Here is a 20,196-nt window from a genome sequence, read left to right as displayed (position 1 = left end):
TATTTAATATCAAAATATCAAGTTGTATATATTAAGTACATTTTTGTCCTTTATATCTCAGTAAGGATTGCAAGGAGATCCAACCAGTCCATCCTAAAGGAGATCAGTCCTGGGTGTTCTTTGGAAGGACTGATGCTGAAGCTGAAACTCCAATACTTTGGCCACCTCATGCAAAGAGTTGACTCACTGGAAAAGACCCTGATGCTGGGAGGGATTGGGGGCAGGAGGAGAAGGGGACAACAGAGGATGAGATGGCTGGATGGCATCACCGACTCGATGGACATGAGTTTGAGTGAACTCTAGGAGTTGGTGATGGACAGGGAGGCCTGGCGTGCTGTGATTCATGGGGTCGCAAAGAGTCAGACATGACTGAGCGACTGAACTGAACTGAACTGAGCTGAAGGCTGAAAAACGGGCTTCCCTCGTAGCTCAGTCGGTAAAGAATCTGCCTGCAATGCAGGAGACCTGAGTTTGATTTCTCAGTTGGGAAGATCCCCTGGAGCAGGAAATGGCAACCCACTCCAGTATTCTTGCCTGGAGAATCCCATGGACAGAGGAGCCTGGCATGGTGTCGCAAGAGTTGAACACGACTTAGCGACTAAACCACCACCAAGGCTGAAAAACAAAAAGAATATTTGAGTGTTCTGGTTGTAATCTCTGAGGCAAAGACTTTGTCAAAGTGAAGGAAAATTTATCACAGCTATGAATCAGTGGCTCATTTTTTGTGCTAATTATGAGGCAACATCATTTGAGTTGAAATTAGAAATTATTTTCGAAAGTCTGATGGTTAGAAGTAAATGTGGGATCAAAAATAATCCCTCTCTTAATTTACTGTGTGTCCAGGGTTCCCAACTCAGGTCAGTCTTCACTTCCAGGGGACATTTGGCAATGTTTGGAAAATTTGTCACAGCCTTGGGCGGGGGCGGGGGGGCGGGTGCTACTGGTTTTTAGTGTGTAGAGGACAGTAATGGTACAAAATATCTTAAAGTGAACAGGACAACTCCATGCAGCAAAAAGTTATCCATCTCAAAATGTTACTAATACCAAGGTTGAGAAACTTTTCTGTATGTGACTGTGACTCAGGATGAGATCTGCAGTTTGATGTGTCTATTCATGTTTAATTCTAGTAGATCTTAAAATAGAATAATGGTTGTTAAAAATGTCACATCTCAGGTGCTTCCCTCGCTGTCCAGTGGTTAAGACGCTGTGTTTCCACTGCAGGGGACATGAATTTGATCCCTGGTTGAGGGTCTAAGATCCCACATGCTGCAAGGCCAAAAAAATATAAATAAGTAGAATAATTTCTTTTAAAAAAAGAAAGGAAAGAGGCTGTATGAGATTAGATCTTCACAGTGGATTCTTGATTTTGGTTTGAGGCAATATAATTACTATGGTAAAACAAAAAGAAGGCATGTAAAAGATCCTAACTGGTACTAAGTGTCTCATCTGAGAAGGTTTAAAGACTGAGTAATTATTCTTACATAGATAAGTCTTGTATCCTCAAAGTGGAGTCATGGACTGTTAAGCTAAAGTGGACTTGACCAATCATTTAGTCCAATGCTGTTGCTTTAAAATAAAATAAGAAGCTGCATATCTAAGCTCATGTGGTGTTTTGATTGCAGAGCCAAAACAAGTCATGATTACAATCGAGGCACAAGGCACTTCTTCTCCTTGAAGATAGTCATCACATTTGCAGGTTCTTTTCATTGGCTCATTTAAGTTGACCCTCACTAGACTCTGCATCAAGGTTTGTTCATTGTGGACTTTGAGGAACTGATTTTGTGAATAAGGGAATTGGCAGTTGCAACCCTATAGCATTTACACAATTGCAGCATGATATTAAAAATGAGGAAGGGGAGAAGTGACAGTGGTAGGGTAGGGAATTTCCCTTGAATCCTCAAAATGATAGAACTGGAATTCTACTTACTATCCTCTCTTTCCCAACAATAGTTGGATTTCTACAGTCATTTTTCCTTCAGTTATTTGCCTCTTTCCTTTTTTAAAAAAGTTTCCATTATTATACCTAATAGATTCAATAGCATTCATCTTTACTCATTGCATTGCTATAGTGAAAAGAAGAAAGTGTTAGTCACTCGGTCATGTCCAACTGTTTGTGACCCCATGGACTGTACCCCTCCAGGCTCTTCTGTCCATGGAATTCTCTAGGCCAGAATACTGGAGTGTGTTGCCATGCCCTTTTCCAGAGGATCTTTCCCACCCAGGGATCGAACCTGGGTCTCCTGCATGGCATGCAGGTTGCTTACCAACTGAGCCACCAGGGAAGCCAAGATCTGTTTTTTTCTTTTTTTTTTACCAAAAAAAAAAAAAAGGTTTTTCCAAAATGGTGATGTTAAAGAACAGTTTTCAGAGATCTTAACAATTTAAGTAGCATCATGAAGTGGTAGCTTTACTAAAATGCCATGTCACAACCAGATACATTTTTTTTTTAAAGTGTAAACCAGGCATGTGACATATCTTGAAACTGGAGATTTGAAGAAATATTGTTGGAGAAAGAGATCTATAGAGATCATCATTAGTGGTAGTAATTAGAGTATATCCTGATCTAATTTGAGATTTTCAAAATAATTAGGTTGTTGAGTGTAGAGGTCAATATAATCATCACCATTTCAATAAGATTAAAATATTAATGTGCTAAAGTAGCATCTCATTTGGTACCAGTGGAAAACAAAATGTTTAACCATTATTGCAAAAAGCACTAAACCTCTGTTACTGCCTGATTAGCTGGTTAATGTGTTTTCCTTTATACTTTTTAAATGCTGTTCTCTAATTTTTTGTTCAAGTTTTTTTCCCTGAAAACATGCTAATTTCATGTGCTTTAGCCCCACAGAAGAGAATGTTGCTTAGCAACCACCGAAATAACTAATAAGCCTATGTCTTGTAAAGCCTTAAAAGACTTATTTGTCTTAAATTTATGTATTTCTTTATTGGGGTGGCTTAGACGGTGAAGAATCTGCCTGCAATGTGGGAGACCCGAGTTCAATCCTTGGGTCAGGAAGATCCCCTGGCAACCTACTCCAATATTCCTGCCTGGGATATTCCATGGTCAGAGGAGCCTGGTGGGCTGCAGTCCATGGGGCTGCAAAGAGCCCGACACAGCTGCGTGACTAACACTTTATTGATCATTAAAATCAAGAGGAGGTTTGTTTCCCTTTGAATCTCTTCCAACTTCTGCTTTTATTGGTTAATTTATAGATGTTGCATGTTGTGTAACAAAAACAAAAAATACTGGTAGGCTACAGTCCATGGGGTTGCAAAGAGTCGGACACGACTGAGCAACTTCACTTCATTTCACTTCATGGTATATTTAACATGAATGTCTCTTTTCTCCCATCAATCTCTTAACATTGCCCTGTGTTCATCATGTGCTTTAGTTATTCTTTTCTGATAGGATGGCCTATCAGTGATACTGCTGACTAAAGAAATGTTTTCTCATTCATTGGATATAGAATTCTACAATATTGGTTGTTAGTGCTAAGAAGCTAATATATTAAGTACATTAAAGTTTTAAGAGAGGGAAATGCTAAAAGATTCATTTGAAGTGGTTGATATTACATATAGTGATTTTATTTTTGGTTCTATGACCCAGAAGCACCTCAAAAGAGTCATCTGAGCTAAGGGCTTAGAGTGGGAGGTGCTGCCACCACATTCAGTCTCCTGTCAAACTCGTCACTTAGCCTTGGCATGTTCACTTGTCAGAGGTGTAAGTCTTCCCACTATGGCATACAGAGCTCTGCCATTGTTATTCAGTTGCTCAGTTGTGTCTGATTCTGTGAGACCTCATAGGCTGCAGCACACCAGTCAGTCCTCTGACAGTCTCCTGGAGTTTGCTCAAGTCATGTCCATTGAATTAGTGATAACTATCCTACCATCTCATCCTTTGCCACCTCCTTCTCCTTTTGCCTTCAGTCTTTCCCAGCATGAGGGTCTTTTCCAGTGAGTTGGCTCTTGGCATCAGGTAGCCAAAGTGTTGGAGCTTCAGCTTCAGCATCAGTCCTGCTAATGAATATTCAGGGTTGATTTCTGTTAGGATTGACTGGTTTGTTCTTCTTGCCGTCCAAGGGACTCTCAAGAGTCTTCTCCTGCACCAGAGTTAGAAAGCATCCTTCCATTTTAGTTCACTGATTCCTAAAATATCAGTGTTCACTCAATTTTCCTTGATTCATGGACCTAATATTGCAGGTTCCTAGGCAATATTGTTCTTTACCACATCAGACTTTATTTTCACCACCAATTCACTATCAGACACATCCACAAGTGAGCATGGTTTCTGCTTTGGCCTAGCCTCTTCATTCTTTCTGGAGCTATTTCTCTGCTCTTCCCTGGTAGCATATTGGACACCTTCTAACTTGGGGGAGTCATCTTCTGATGCCATATCTTTTTTCCTTTCTATACGGTTTATGGGTTTTCGAGGTGAGAATACTCAAGTGGTTTTCCATTCCCTTGTACAGTGGACCATGTTTTGTTAGAATTCTCCACCATGACCTGTCCATTTTGGGTGGCCCTTCAGAGCATGGCTCATTATTTCATTAAGTTACACAAGGCTATGATCCCTGTGATGATTTTGGTTAGCTTTCTGTGATTTGGGGTTTCATTCTGGAGACTGTGGGATTGTAGTTCTTGTTTCTTCTGTCTGTCCTCTAATGGATGAGAATAATAGGCTTATGCAAGTTTTCTGATGCAAGGGACTGGCTGTGGGGAAAACTGGGTCTTGCTCTGGTGGGCAGGCCATGCTCAGTAAATATTTAATCCAGTTTTCTGCTGATGGGTAGGGCTGTGGTCCCTCCCTGTTAGTTGTTTGGCCTAAGGTGGCCCTTTCCTGGCGTCTACAGGCTCTTTGATAGGGCTAAAGGCAACCTCTAAGAGGACTTACGCCAACGTGTACTTCCCAAGACTGCTGCTGCCAGTACCCCTGTCCCCTCAGCAGGCTGCTGCTGACTCACACCTCTGCAGGAGACCCTCAAACACTCACAGATATGGCTGTCTCTTGGGGGGTCACACTGATATAAATACATATCAAATAAGATGCATATGTGCCAGAGTCAAACAGTTTAGGACAAAAAAATAATCTTTTAAGAGAGGTATGTATGAGAGGGACTTCCCAGGTGGCACTTGTGGTAAAGAAGCCACCTGCCAGTTCAGGAGACGTAAGAGTTGCAGGTTTGATTCCTGTGTCGGAAAGATCCCTATGTTGGAAGGAAATGGCAACTCACTCCAGTATTCTTACCTGGAGAATCCCAGGGACAGAAGAGCCTGACAAGTCTATGGACTGTCACAAAGAGTTGGGCATGACTACAGTGACTTAGCTATGTGTATGAGAGAGAGAGAGAGAGACAAAGAGAAAAACGAAGATAATGTGGAGAAGAATGGTGAGGAGAATAAGAAAATGTTATAGTTGAAGTTTAAAAACTCTTTGAACCTTATTAAGACCAGCTTACTATTCAGTTTTTCCAGAGGAAAAGAAAAAAAATTTACAAGATCACTAATAGTGACTAAAATAGTTAATAAAAGCAGACACTTATTAATGCTTCAGTTCTGTTTTTCCAAGCACAGAGAATGGGCAATTTCTTTTATCCTTTATAAAGTTTAATGCCAGAACTCTTTGCTTAACATGAAGTTTATTTAGCCTGCTTTATGAACCAGTTTTCTTGTAAACTCTATTTTAGGCAGCTCTCCTTTATACATGGGAATAGAAAACTGAAAATTGGATAGACATTTGATAACTGAAATTTATATAAAATGAGACTTGTATTTAACTCTTAATTTTAACTTATCCCCATAGCCTAGTTATTTGATATAGATGATAAAAAATAACACCCACCAGTTAAAGTCACTAATTAGAGTTTTTCCCTCTTTCCCTGTTTTTGCACTGTTTGAAAGAGAAATACAAGTAGTGAAAGGACAAAGAACTAGTTGGCCATTAGCAGAAGCAAAAGACATTATATACATAAATTAAAGTTGTCCACGAGCCACTAAAAAAGATTTGTATCCAGTTTTACAGTCTGACCATTTATTCAGATTTGCTTGTATAGAAACATAATTTCAGCTAGTTAATTTTTTGTTTCACCATTATCTCAATTTTAGTTAAACGTTGGTCTAAAAATATGTCATAATCTCATGTTATTTTGCACAATTAAAATTCTCCCTAAATGTATGCTAAGTTTAATATAAAACAACAATTCCATAGCAGTTTTGAATATTTAAAATTTGTATTTAAGAACACACTGAGGATTTTAATACAGGATAATAAGGACAACATAATAAGGAATGTGAGCTTCCCAGATGGCACATTGGCCAACGCAGGAGACTCAGGAGAGGCGGACTTGATCCCTGGGTCAGAAAGATCCCCTGGAGTAGGAAATGGCAACCCACTCCAGTATTCTTGCCTGGAAAATTCCATGGACAGAGAAGCCTGGACACAGAAGAAGTCCAAGGGGTCACAGAGAGTCGGACACAACTGAGCAACTGAGCATGCATGCAATAAGGAATCCATAAGCCAGAAATTCTAGAAATTAATGGCTGCTTATTTTGCCTCTGATTCTTTATGTATCAGGTTAACTAGTAAACTACTTAACCTAGTTAAACTAGGCCTTCCTCACCTAAATATATGAAGCTTTACTTAGATCATGGTGAACATTTAAAATAAGGAAGATGTTTTGCAGAATATGTATATCCTTAGGCCTGAAGGTGGTTGTCATATTAGACTCAGTGACTGAAAATGAAACCTTTAGTCAGCTATGCAGGCCCTAATATTCCCTCTTAACTTCCGGCTTAGTGTGAAGAGGAATTAAAGCATAAAGATTTTAGCTATTTTTATGATCTTTATGATTTTAAAGAGAGAGTCTCTATGATGACACTTGCTAACACTTCTTAAGCCTGAAATGATCACTTTTTTGGAAAAAATTTTAGATGAAATATAAAAAGTCAATTCTTATCAAAATAAAATTAGAATGCTTTGGACATTGCCACTGCTGCTAGTTATGACTACTGTTAAAAAATTATCAATACCTTTTTATTATTTTACTACCAGCCAATTAAGCAATTCACTGTTGCTCTTAACACAAAGAAAAAACTAATTTTTAACATTGTAAAAGCCACCATTGACAGTTCAAAGAATGCTGTCTCAGTTCACATGGTATTTTTTGTTGTAGCAGACTCTTAGTATGTACACTGCAGTTGTCAATAGTTTGCCTCCAGTCTTTTCTTTTTCTTTAATTTGCAAATGCCTAGTAATAAATATTATTAGATGCAATGAGTTTTAGTTCCTATTTCAATATATAGTGATATAATATTAAAAACAAAATATTTAAAACATTTAATATAATATTTAAAACAAAAGAGAAGAGAAATACAGAATCTCACTTTAGAAATTTTAAAGTTTCTATTTCAGGATCTCCAAGTTGAACTGGTTTTCTTCTCTGTTAAATTCATATTATGAAGAACTTGTTGTAGGTGGAGAAAAAACAAAAAGCATGAAAAAAACCCAACAGCCAGAGCCTTTGTAATCATGTATGTCAGTTTTAATCATGGTTCTGATTTACTGCTGGTAAGACCTCAAGTAAACTCTTAGGGCAGTGGTTTCCCGCTCTGTGAATTGGGGATAATAAAACCAGTCGAATAGTATTGCCCTTAAAACAAAAAGAAATACAAAATACTTAAAGCCCCACCCCCACCCCTGGCACAACAACTGTTAAATATGTGTTATTTTTCCTCTCCTTCCACCTTCACCCCTAATCAAATTCAGTTGATATCTTTGAACTGAAGTAGATTACAGGTTTATTGGTCAGTTCTAAGCTTCTGGATAAGCTGTTACTCTAAACTATTGCATAGGATATTTCTTTTGACTCTAAGATACAAATGAATGCTGGAAAATCTTATACAATTATGAAGAAGGATTATGTATTTGCACATGATAGCCCATTGTAACTGATTTCTTGATCAGGTTTTAACAGATGGATATCGTTATACAACAAATGCTGTCTTTGTTCCCTGTTCTTGTCACAATTGCTCGATTTAATAAAAGGTAATTGATTAGGCTCTGTTTGCACTGTAGTCAGGAAACTGGAGAGGGAAGCTAACTGTAAGAGATCCCCTCCCACCCCATTATCAATCTTTTACCTCCACTAACCTGCTTCAATTATTTCTGACAGAAGGATTGTGTAAATTACCAAATCACTCCCAAACAAAGCAACATCTAGAAAGATTAATTGCGTTGGGAAAACAGGTACAGGATTGAAGTTGTGTGACACTTTTTATTTCTCCCTCCTGAATTTTTTATTAATTGGACAAAAAAAAAAAATAGAAATGGAGGTACTGACTGCCCTCATACACTGAGAACAGCCCCCACCTCATTTCTAAAGGTTATATTCCCTCTTCTTCTCCGTTTTTGACAGATGATCTTACCGATCCAGCCTTTTCTCTTTTTTCTTTTTTGGCCACATGGTGTGACTTGCAGAATTTCAATTCCCTGACTAGAGATTAAACCCAGGCCATAGCAGAGAAAGTGCTGAATCCTGACCACTAGACCACAAGGGAACTCCCCATCATTTTCACTAATGTTGATAATAATAGCAACCATCACTAATCAGATACTTTATGGAGCCTGGTGGCTTAGTAAGGACTTTTACATGCATTATCTTATTCCTCATAACATCGGTACTATTATCATTTTCTCATTTTATGGATGAGAAGACCAATAGTGAGACAGCCTGTGAAACTTGCTCATGGTCAAAAAGCTAGTATGTGGCAAAGTATTGTATCTAACCAGGGTATTTTGAACCCTGGAGTCCATGTGTCAACCATTATACTGTGCTTCCTCTAATGACCTAATGACAAAAAAAAAAAAAAAAGTGGAGGCTAGAAAGACAAAAACCCTGTAGTCTGCATGGTCTGCCCTTGGCCTACATACCTTGTATTCCAAATTTGTTGACCTGAGATTAGAAACCTACCACAGGCTGATTCAAAACTGCCTTTGAAACCTTATTTCCTACTGTATCTAAATATCAGTTCACCACTCTGACCAGGCTAATTTTATTTTTTCTCTTAAAAAAATTACTTTGCTTATGAAAACTAATCCATTTTTTGCCCCATGAAGACTTTCCTGTCTGCAGAAGGACTTAATTCTATTACAGTCCTACTGTTACTCGACAGATACAGTGCACCGTGCTGTGTAACCTGAAGCGTGTGAGTGTGAAGGCGATCCCATCATGGGAGGAGCAACGGTGTCTGGCTCAGGGCTGATCCTCCCTGCATGTTTGCTTACTTCCCCTATCTTACTTTAGTCATGAAGGGCACGGCACGCACTTTGCAGCCAGACAGGCTGGTTTTGGAATCCTGTCAATTCCATTTCTGACTGTTGAGAACAGAGTCAAATCCCTAAACTTCTCCACACTTTAGTTACTTCGTCTATAAAGCAAGGATATTTGTAGTACCTAGTTCGTTGACTTATGTGAAGATTAAATGAGAGTCTGTGTCTAGGGCAGAGTACTTATTAAACACTAGCTATTATAGAAGAATTTTAGTGTAAGTTGTTGTTCAGTCGCTCAGTCGTGTTGACTCTGCAACCCCATGGACTGCAGCACACCAGGCTTCCCTGTCCTTCACTATCTCCCACAGCTTGCCCAAACTCATGTGCATTGGTTCAGTGATGCCATCTAATCATCTCGTCCTCTGTCGTCCCCTTCTCCTCCAGTCATTATTATAACTAGTTATATTTTACTATATTACAAATCTATAAGCCCATCTCTTGCATGTTGTGGGCATTCTGTAAATGCTGCTGTTTTTATTTTTATTGATATAATTCACATACCATGAAATTCTTCCTGTTTTAACTGCAGAATTTTAGCCAAGTCCATGGCTTCACGCTCCAGTGTATGACCTACTACAGGGATCTGAGGGCTCTTTTGGAAGGGAATTATCCAGGTTGGGTCACCAGCCCTACAGGAAGAACTTGAGACAGATGAACACTTGAATGAAAAGGAGCTTACAGTTCACTGTTCCCTAAACCTACCTTCTGACCTTGTGAAAAAAAAGGAATCTGAAACATACTCCATGTGGAATGGTTTGATTTAGTGGTCATTAAAACTTTTAAAAAGTTACTCAAATGCTTTAGAAATTAAGGTGAAGGTATTTGTAATTAAAATTCAGTTGTATATTCTGCTCAAAATGAGACAAGATGCAGCATTACTTGTATTCCTGGACTGTGTTTGAAACCATCCTCACTGAGGGTGATATTAATAGCAAATAGCAGTGAACGCTTTCAGTTCAGTTTAGTCGCTCAGTCGTGCCCGACTCTTTGCAACCCCATGGACTGCAGGACGCCAGGCTTCCCTGTCCCATCACCAACTCCTGGAACTTACTCAAACTCATGTCCATCAAGTTGGTGATGCCATCCAACCATCTCATCCTCTATCGTCCCCTTCTCCCCCTGCCTTCAGTCTTTCCCAGCATCAGGGTCTTTCTCCAATGAGTCAGTTCTTCGCATCAGGTGGCCAAAGTATTGGAGTTTCAGCTTTAGCATCAGTCCTTCCAGTGAACATTCAGGACTGATTTCCTTTAGGATTGACTGGTTTGATCTCCTAGCAGTCCAAGGGACTCTCAAGAGTCTTCTCCAACACCGCATTTCAAAAGCATCAATTCTTTGGCACTCAGCTTTCTTTATAGTCCAACTCTCACATCCGTACATGACTACTGGAAAAACCATAGCTTTGACTATATGGACCTTTGTTGGCAAAGAAATTCTCTTCTTTTTAATATGCTGTCTAGGTTGGTTATAGCTTTTCTTCCAAGGAGCAAGTGTCTTTTAATTTCATGGCTGCAAACACCATCTGCAGTGATTTTGGAGCCCCGAAGAATAAAAGTCTGCCACTGTTTCCACTGTATCCCCATCTATTTCCCATGAAGTGATAGGACTGGATGCCATGATCTTAGTTTTCTGAATGCTGAATTTTAAGCCAATTTTTTCACTCTCCTCTTTCATCAAGAGGCTCTTTAGTTCCTCTTCACTTTCTGCCATAAGTGTGGTGTCACCTGCATATCTGAGGTTATTGATATTTCTCCTGGCAATCTTGATTCCAGCCCAGCATTTCTCATGATCTACTCTACATATAAGTTAAATAAGCAGAATGACAATATACAGCCTTGACGTACTTCTTTCCAGATTTGGAACCAGTCTGTTGTTCCATGTCCGATTCTAACTGTTGCTTCTTGATCTGTGTACAAATTTCTCAGGAGGCAGGTCAGGTAGTCTGGTATTCCCATCTCTTTAAGAATTTTCCATAGTTGTGATCCGCACAGTCAAAGGGTTTGGCGTAGTCAATAAATCAGAAGTAGATGTTTTTCTGGAATTCTTTTGCTTTTTTGATGATCCAGAGGATGTTGGCAATTTGATCTCTGGTTCCTCTGCCTTTTCTCAATCCAGCTTGAACATCTGGAAGTTCATGGTTCATATACTGTTGACGCCTGGCTTGGAGAATTTTGAGGATAACTTTGCTAGTCTGCTACTTTTCTACAGTTACCACACAGTTGCACTCATGTCACACAGTAGCAAAGTAATGGTCAAAATCTCCAAGCCAGGCTTCAACAGTGAATGCTTAGGAGCACCTGAAATACTTATTTTTGGTTAGATAAAATTTAAGTGAATATGTTAAGCAACAAAATTCAAGTGAGTAAAATTTAAAGATCTCAATGGCTTTATTCAACAATTCATGCATGGGAAGCAGCCAATCTAGCAGACAGAATGGCTCTCTGAGGAGTTGTACTTTTATAGGCAGAACGGAGGAGAACCAAGAAAGTTACACTAGACAAAAAAGTGGAGTGGTTACTGCAAGATCACTTTCCCTTAGGGGAAATTCACCTGCTCTGTCAGGCAGATTACCTAACTAGTGCTGATCAGGTGCTTCCTGGTTTAAGATTTCATTTCTGGGAGAGTAGAAAGGTGACATGAGGCTTTAGCATAAGGGACTCCATGTTGGACCTGTTGTCTTGTTTTTAATAGTTAGCTGTTGGTTGTAGAGTTACAAATGTGGTAGAAAGCTGATTTGTTAAAGCTTGCAGCTGCTCTTTCATAGTCTGGAATGTACCTCACCATCATTCTTTGCAGTGAAATGCAAATGAAGAAGTAAGATACCCAGTATAACAGTTAAGCAAGTATTTGTGTCCCACTGGTTTTTGTTTTCTTAGTTTAACTCTAGGGATTTTTTTTTTTTAAATAATCTGTGTTTTCTGAGGTTTTGAATTTGCCTAGTAATTACTGGCAAAGATAAGGAAGATAATGAGCTGAACGGTTGGAATTTGACACAAGAATAATGGTTTTCTTTATTTACATTTGCATGATTTTGAAAAGAACCAAGATTTCTTTTCTTTATCTTCTACTTCTTGTTCTTTTCCCTTTGTAAAACTCAGTATGTTACTGGACTATTCTGAAATCCAAAATCTTCTGAAAAGTTTTCTTCTATTGATACTTCTATGGTTTCTCTCCTATTTTATCTCTTGTTCCTCCACTGAGAGCACTTGGGTTTTAGTAATGTGCACTCCTGCATGTAAAGAGAAACCTCCTTGGAATATTGCTTTTCTGTGATTAAGAAAGGGTAGAATTTTGTCTTTCTTAGAGTTCTTTACCTCTGTGTCAATACCATGAACGTTTGGCGACAGTCTGTTAAAACTGAGTCGTGTATACTCCATGAATATTTATATTGAATTGAATCTATTATATTATTAATTGAATCTATAAAGATGTTACTGAATGATTAGACGAACCCCTGGGGAAGAAAAAACTGTCTCTACCAGGCTTTGTCAGTACATGGTGGGGGCACAGACCTTTCTGTCCTCTAGGCCATATTTGTGTCCTGGTGGTTTTGTCTTCTGTCTCATCCTGATTTCATGGCTGTTGTGATGACAATGCTCAACAGGTAGAACCTGAGACATGGGGGAAATGGTCTTTAAAGCCACTCTTGTGAGGCGAGAGGATTATTTAATGATGTGTGTTCAGTTTTTAAATGTATTCGCTGCTTTGATGGTGGATAACAAAATATCGCTCCCATAATTAAACTACTTTACTTTGCTGCATTTGGGGAGAACACAGAAATACAAAGTGTTCACATCTATTCAGGCTTCTCTTGATTTTTGTTTTGGCTTTTACTAAATTTGACTCTTGAGAATAGATGTTCTCTGAAGGCCAGGAATGGTTTATCAGACTCACACTCATTTAGTATGACCCAGTTATATTTTTGTTAAATAGGAATAATCCCAGAAAAATGGCCTTTGGAACAAAATCAGCTAACAGAGTAAAATCTGTAAAAAATTTTAAAACAGCATTCAAAAATCGGTGGAGATATTTATTAAGATTTGTTAATTGTTTTGTCTTAATGAGACCTAGAAGCCTTTTGAAAATTATTTTGTAGCCAGTTTGGCTTCTGAATAGAAAGACTGTAAAGAGTAACTAATAAAAAGTGAAGCAACTGTCACCAGATGTTTTAAAAGCAAAAGAGTTGATATTAGAAAATCCAATTTAGGGTACAAAGTAGAAGGCATTTGTTGGGACACATTATAGCAACCGTGGGGGGTACTTTTCTAACATTTGGGATTAATGTTACCCTTTGTGTTTCATTCTGATAGAGATTAAAAAGGTATTCTCACCTTCAAATCCTTCAATAAGCCTATTTACTGGAGCGGAAAAGGACACACTGCTTTTGACTGAGCACACAGGAAAACCTCTCATCTATTCCGTCCCTCTCGATTTACATGACCACGAGGAAACTGAAACCTTGGGAGGTTAAGTGACTTGCCCTGGGACAGACAGCTAGCTCGTTCCTGCTGGAACTGGAGCCCCTCTATTGGTTACCACAAATGCTTTATTTTCTGCTGCCCATTTAATACACAGTCCTCTCCTGGTAAATTTTAGCAGCAACTGGTGCTGTCGGCAGTATACTCCTTGATCGCAGGTAATCCCCGCCCCACCAATACCTTTCTTTCAGTGGAGCTGAGTGGTGTGAAGTCAGTGACTGCAGAAGCTCAGGTGGGAACCATCCGGGGAGATCGGTGGGTCTCAATTCACTGGGGAAAAGTCAAACGAGTCAGAAAGATGTCTTGCAAGGCAGTGAAGTACTGTATGTAAACATGACTGTGTACAGTGACTGCTGAAGTCTGGAAGCAGGGTAATAGCTGTTTATTTCTGAGACTGGAGAAAAGAATCTTTAGGAAAAGAAAAAAAGGTAGTGTAAAAACAGTTCTTTTTTTTTTTTTTTAATAGATTATTGGTTTGCTAATTTTTTTTTAATTGAAAGATAATTGCTTTACAGAATTTTGGCTTCTGGCAAATATCAACATGAATCAGCCATAGAAGTATGCTTTTTTGGGGGGACCACAGATACACATTTAACTGTATGAAAAAAGGACATTTAAATTTTTGTTTCCCAGACTGTAAAATCTGGAGGAATATTTAAGGATGACAGAAAATGAAGGATACATACAAAACTTAGGGAGCCCTTGCTCTAGAAAGCGTATGCAGTGTGGCTATTAGAGACCTCTTGGATTGAGGCACAAACTGTGAGGGATAATTCTAAGGCACCCTGGCCAATTAGAACAGTCTTTTGAAGATAATAAATCAGGAGCTTTGTAAAAATACCTAATTGTTTACCTAACAACCCACGTGGAGCTCTAAAAGGACTTAATTATTTGAAGTGGTTAGCTTTTTTGTCGTTTTAAAACCGTCTTTACAACCTTTGATTATGTTTCTAAAAGTGTTTTGCACTCCTATAGCCCCAATGCCTTAACAGTTTTATGACTTTATAACACAGTACCTAAAACTATTTACTACTGTTTTCCCTGGTCCTTTCTTTTTTTGTTTTTTTTTTCTTGGTTATGAGTGTTCTTAACCAAGATTACCTATTGTTAAACCGAATGTGTTCTCCCAGGCTGCACAGGCAACTGCTCAAATGCAGTCATAATTCTTGTTTGCCCCTGGGCGGTTGCCAGCAGGGAATAAGGCATTATGGGAAGTGGTTTCTTTACCTTCCACAACAGGTGTCTTTGTCAGTGCACCTGATTCAGATACGAGTGTGGAAGCACTGAGTCACTGGAGCCAAGGAAAATATGAAAGCCAGAGAATTGCTTTCACAGCTAGAAAGTGGTCCTGCGAGATAAATCGGAAGCCTTCTGGTGCTAGTGAATGCACGAAGGGAGTCACAGTATCTTTCTGAAAAGATAAAAGGAATTAAAAAGGTATGAACTGCCTGACGCTTTAGTGTACCTCGTCTCCTGATGATCATTTAATCTTTACCTGGTTAGTCAGTGTTTAGTGCGGGAAGAATTTTTAAGAAAAATAATGCTTTAAAAGGCACAACTGCCTTGTAGGGGAAAAAAAAGTGAAGTGAAAATGCTTTACCAGCTCCAGCAAGGGTCAACACAGTTTGAAGCTGTTTTAATCTTGAGGATTTATTTAAAGTATTGCATTTTCTGTTTAAATAAGCCTATTAGTCTTGCTTCTGTTTGCTGGCAGTAAGGTATTTTCCCCTTCTGTGTGTGTGCGCGCCTGTGTTTGTAATCCAGAATGCTATGGTAGTTGCAAAACTCTTCTAATCACATTTAAATAGAACAGGGTACTATTTAAGTAATCATGTTCATCTAGGTGGAAATACTTTGGGAAGACAAGGAAAAATAGGCACTAGAAATTTCATTCCAAGTCTTGTTTTCTGAAAAACAAGCAAACTAAATAACATAATACTGCTATGGGTAATTAGGACTAAACATTGTATTTGATTAAAGATAAACATTCCCAGTTGATTTCTAATTCTAACAAATATTTCTCATAGTATTGCACTGTCATACTCTAGAAAAAGCAGAGAAGATAATAGCTTAATTAGAAATACTGGCAAAACAACCTCGGGAGGAGGTTTATCTGCCCTCCTCCCTTTTTATTTGCTTAATACTTTCCCCATGGAATTAGCCTACATTATATTTCCTGGTGATTTAGGCAACCTTGTAATGATAATTTGGACACTTTTCACATTTTTTCATCAGGGCACGTTGAGGTTCATTTACTGTCTTCAGCTGTACTTAAAAAGATGCTTCTCATAGCTAAGGCACCAATAGTTCATTACTATCTGCTGATTTGGGTAATTAAAAGAAATCTCTAAGCTTAAAAATAGACAAAGAGAACTTTTATCATGGGAGAATAATAATTAGTTTGGAAATGACAACCTTGTGTTGTTTTCAGAATAACAGTGGAAAACTAAATTCTCTCAAAATCAAGAATTCTGTTTAAAATATTTGTTGTTTTTTTAGTGGGAGAAGAGGAAATGGTTATTAACTGATATTGCAGTCTGTTTCATTTTTATATTTTGGTACTTTTTGTTTTTAACAGAAATACTCAGAGGGGAAAAGGAACCTTTTTTTTTTTCTTTCACACTTCTTGAGATAATTAATTACACCAAGAATTCGATAAATTCTGAAAAATTAAATGTTGCCATCTATTTATTTTCTGTGAACATGAAAAAAATAAGCAGTAAGAAAATCTACATCTTCTCCAAGAAGACACATCTTGATATAAGTAATACTGAAGTAAGAAGATAAACTTAAATAAAAAAATTCTGGTTATCAAGAACATAACATCAATTTTTGTGGTTTTTGGTTTCCTTTTTATTTTTTCTTCCATTTTTGCTCTAGAATATTTCCATTTAGGAGACTTTTTTGAAGTTTAAAGATTTCTAAAAACTAAATTTTCCAGCTGCTCTGTTAAGAATGCAGAAGGTGTTTATAGTATATACTTCCTCTGTAGATAAGAGACCTCCCTCAGTTTTCTAGTGGGGGTGAATTTCTAGACAAGCCTATGATAGCAGCTGCTTTTTTTTTTTCCCCTCCTTTGGATTTTTGACACTCCACCCCCTCAAACTCAGGTGGGTGTGTGCATTGGCACCAAGCTGCAATAGGATTTTCCCCTGGATAGTCTGGTCTGGAGCTGGGATAGCAGCTGCTGCTGTGGAAAGACCAGCTGGCAAGATGATGGAAGAAATCTCCATTATGGTAGCCTATGACGCCCATGTTTTCAGCCAGCTGCACGACGAAGACTTCCTCACTAGCCTGGTGGCCATCAGCAAGCCCAGGTCTATGGTAGGTGGGGCCTTGCACATTCTTCTGGGGCTGTTATTTCTTTTCTAATATGATAGTTGTACTTGTGTAGTAGTTGAGGCATAACTTCCTGGGAATTAAAATAGAAGTATTGCTGTTGGCATTGTTACAGCTGCAACAAGGTCTACAGGTTTTCACGGTTTTATTTATAAAAACTAAACACTATTATACCTTTGTAGCATATATAAAGTGTCCCAGGAGTAAAACTTATGTTAATGCTTTCTTATGTAGTGAGGTTGAAAGAAGTTTTATATTGCCAAACATAATATTCTCCCATGTGTTTGCCTTGTATGTACATATATGGTTATTAGGTGAGGGCTACCTACATTTACACATATATAATTCAGTATTTCTGAAGTGGAGCATTTTTACCAATGGGCCATAACAGAGACATTAAGAATGTCTAAAAATCAAATAACTTTCATAGTCTTTACATTATTAGTAGGAACTATTATAAGTATAATTTTAATTGGGATTTAAATTTATAATTTTTTTTAAACCATTCTCCAAGAGTCTGAGTTTGCATGTCCTGGCATAATAGAAAAACAAAGTCCTTGCAAATGTTTGTTTCTTCTCTGTAGATGTCATCCTTATATCGTCATTGATCCATATCTTTTAAACATACTTTCCTGACTGTTGTCATAGTGACCTCTTCTATTCAGTAGTACCCATCATAAGCAACAGAATGAGCAAGTATAATAACGATTATCTTACGAGTTGTTTTTGTTTAGTCACTAAGTTGTGTCTGACTCTTATGACCCCATGGACTATAGCCCGCCAGGCTCCTCTGTCCATAGGATTTCCCAGGCAGAAATACTGGAGTGGGTTGCCACTTCCTCCTCCAGGGGGTCTCCCGACCCAGGGATCGAACCCAGGTCTCCTGTGTCTCCTGATTTGCAGGTGGATTCTTTTACCATTGAACCACCATCTTTCTAGTATGAAACTATAATTCTCTATTCTAATACATAGGAACCTTAACACAATCTGGCAATTTCTTCAAAGAATATATTGTAATAATAATAAAAAAAATGTGGAGGGGGAACTCATAGGTTAATTTTCAAAGACTAAAGGGGAATATCAGCTTGATGAGGTATACTGACCTTGTTTTGGTGTACTGATGACACCATAAAAAAATCTGTAAGGTAATCAGGGAAAATTTGACCACTAATTAGATTCTGAAGGAGATCAGCCCTGGGTGTTCTTTGGAAGGAATGATGCCAAAGCTGAAACTCCAGTACTTTGGCCACTTCATGCGAAGAGTTGACTCATTGGAAAAGACTCTGATTCTGGGAGGGATTGGGGGCAGGAGGAAAAGGGGACGACAGAGGATGAGATGGCTGGATGGCATCACCGACTCGAAGGACGTGAGTTTGAGTGAACTCCGGGAGTTGGTGATGGACAGGGAGGCCTGGTGTGCTGCGATTCATGGAGTTGCAAAGAGTAGGACACGACTGAGCGACTGAACTGAACTGAATTAGATAGTAATATTGAGAAATACTCAATTTTTGTGTGTGCAGTAATATTTTGATTGTGTTTAAAATGATTTAGAGGGATGTATGGAGATAGTTAATGATGATAAACAAGATAGGTAAGGACAGTTAATGTCTGCAAAGATTCAAAATGGTCCAGTAGAGAGGTTGGTGATGTGGGTAAAACTAAATAGGTGTTGATAATTATTGAAACAGAAGAGTAGTACATAGGAATTCATTATACTTTCTCCTTTTGTAAATGTTTTATAGCTACAGTTTAAAAGAATCAGCTAGACCAAAAACGCAAAACAAATACAAAACCATAATATACTTTTTAAAGTGTTCATTAGTACAGAAATATCCAGCCTATTACATTCTTTTCCTGTTTAATATACATAATTTCTGTTTTTATAATTATATATATATTATATGGAGATTATTGCCAATACTTAGTTAACCATAAATATGTATATATACCAAGTCAGGATAGGTTAATTCACAGTTGTGAATAATCTTTAAGCTTCATTTTAGCCATTAATTTAAAATAATCCATCATGAACACTTATCAAGAAAATTCAGAATTCTGTTTCACTTTTTTCTAATGGTCCTATCAAGGTCCTTTTAAGGGATCTGACCTGAGTCTTCAAAAATGTGTAGGAATTTTCTAGGCTAAAGGGGAGAAGAACAAAAACAGAGATGTAAAGTAACCCAGTGTAGAAGACAGAAGATGCGGAAAGAGGTAGGCAGTGACCAGGTCATGGGGAACCTCATATGCTCAATAAATTCAAGACATTTAGGGTGTGTGCTTATACAGGTACAGAGAGACAGGAAGAAAGAAAATAAATGAATGAGTATTGATGTGCTTACCAGGAAACACTCTTCCATATTCTGCATATTGATACATATTATGCCTTGATGCAATTCCCGCTCCCCCAAAGGGGATTTATCCCATGGAAAATCTCAGAGGCATGATAAAGACACAAAATATAGCTCTATACACCGAACTTTTAAATGGTATAAATGTCAGGATGTTGAATTAATTACAGAAAGTTCTAGAGATTCTTAGTTCTCTTTATTGGGTTTGAAATTTGAAAGTTTATTCACTGGTATCATCTTTTGGAGGTAATAGTTTGGTTTTAGTTTGTCTGGGAAAATTATACTAAAATTTTGGTAAGACAAAATATTTATCATTTGCTTGATTCCATATTGAGTTTTCTGCTTTGTCTGAGATGAACTCTTTAAAAAATTGTATGAAAGAGATAAACACTCAGATTTTCTGCAGTATAAAATAAATTGGTTCTCAATGTGATTTATTACTGTATTGTAAAGCAAATTACAGTCTTGCTAACATATAAAATCCCCTGGGTTTAGGTTGACTATTATAAGGGTATTTAGAAACTTTCCTAGTATAGGATTAATTAATATCTTTCTGTAATTGGACTTTGTTTCATAATGAGAGTTATCTTGATTTATTAAATGGTAGTAATGCCATTAGGTACAGTGTTTTTGGCGTGAACACAATCTTCTTGTTCATAAGTAGCTCTGTGGCTTTCTGACACCTTTGATGAAGACACATAGTGAAAAA

At 37.9% G+C, this 20,196-nt stretch overlaps 1 protein-coding gene across 8 annotated transcripts in view; it reads left to right on the top strand.

Moving 5' to 3' along the window:
- Positions 1-20,196, top strand: part of RABGAP1L (RAB GTPase activating protein 1 like) — a 722,977-nt gene that overhangs the window by 611,507 nt on the left and 91,274 nt on the right. Inside the window, exons 1-2 of one of the 8 annotated variants that reach the window (XM_040263950.1) lie at positions 14,756-15,237; positions 16,911-17,124. The exons of 4 other annotated variants lie outside the window; for them this stretch is intronic. In XM_040263950.1, the coding sequence (XP_040119884.1) occupies positions 17,014-17,124 (111 nt within the window). In that variant the 5' untranslated portion in view covers positions 14,756-15,237; positions 16,911-17,013. Of the gene's footprint in view, positions 1-14,755; positions 15,238-16,378; positions 17,125-20,196 lie in introns of those variants that run through there. 3 more of the 8 variants (XM_040263949.1, XM_040263954.1, XM_040263953.1) reach the window with 3 other exon arrangements.

This window comes from Oryx dammah, unplaced genomic scaffold (genome assembly GCF_014754425.2).
Source record: "Oryx dammah isolate SB20612 unplaced genomic scaffold, SCBI_Odam_1.1 HiC_scaffold_21, whole genome shotgun sequence".
Lineage (NCBI taxonomy): Eukaryota > Metazoa > Chordata > Mammalia > Artiodactyla > Bovidae > Oryx > Oryx dammah.
The sequence above is the reverse complement of the archived record's forward strand: the minus strand, read 5'-3'. Positions and strand labels throughout refer to the sequence as shown.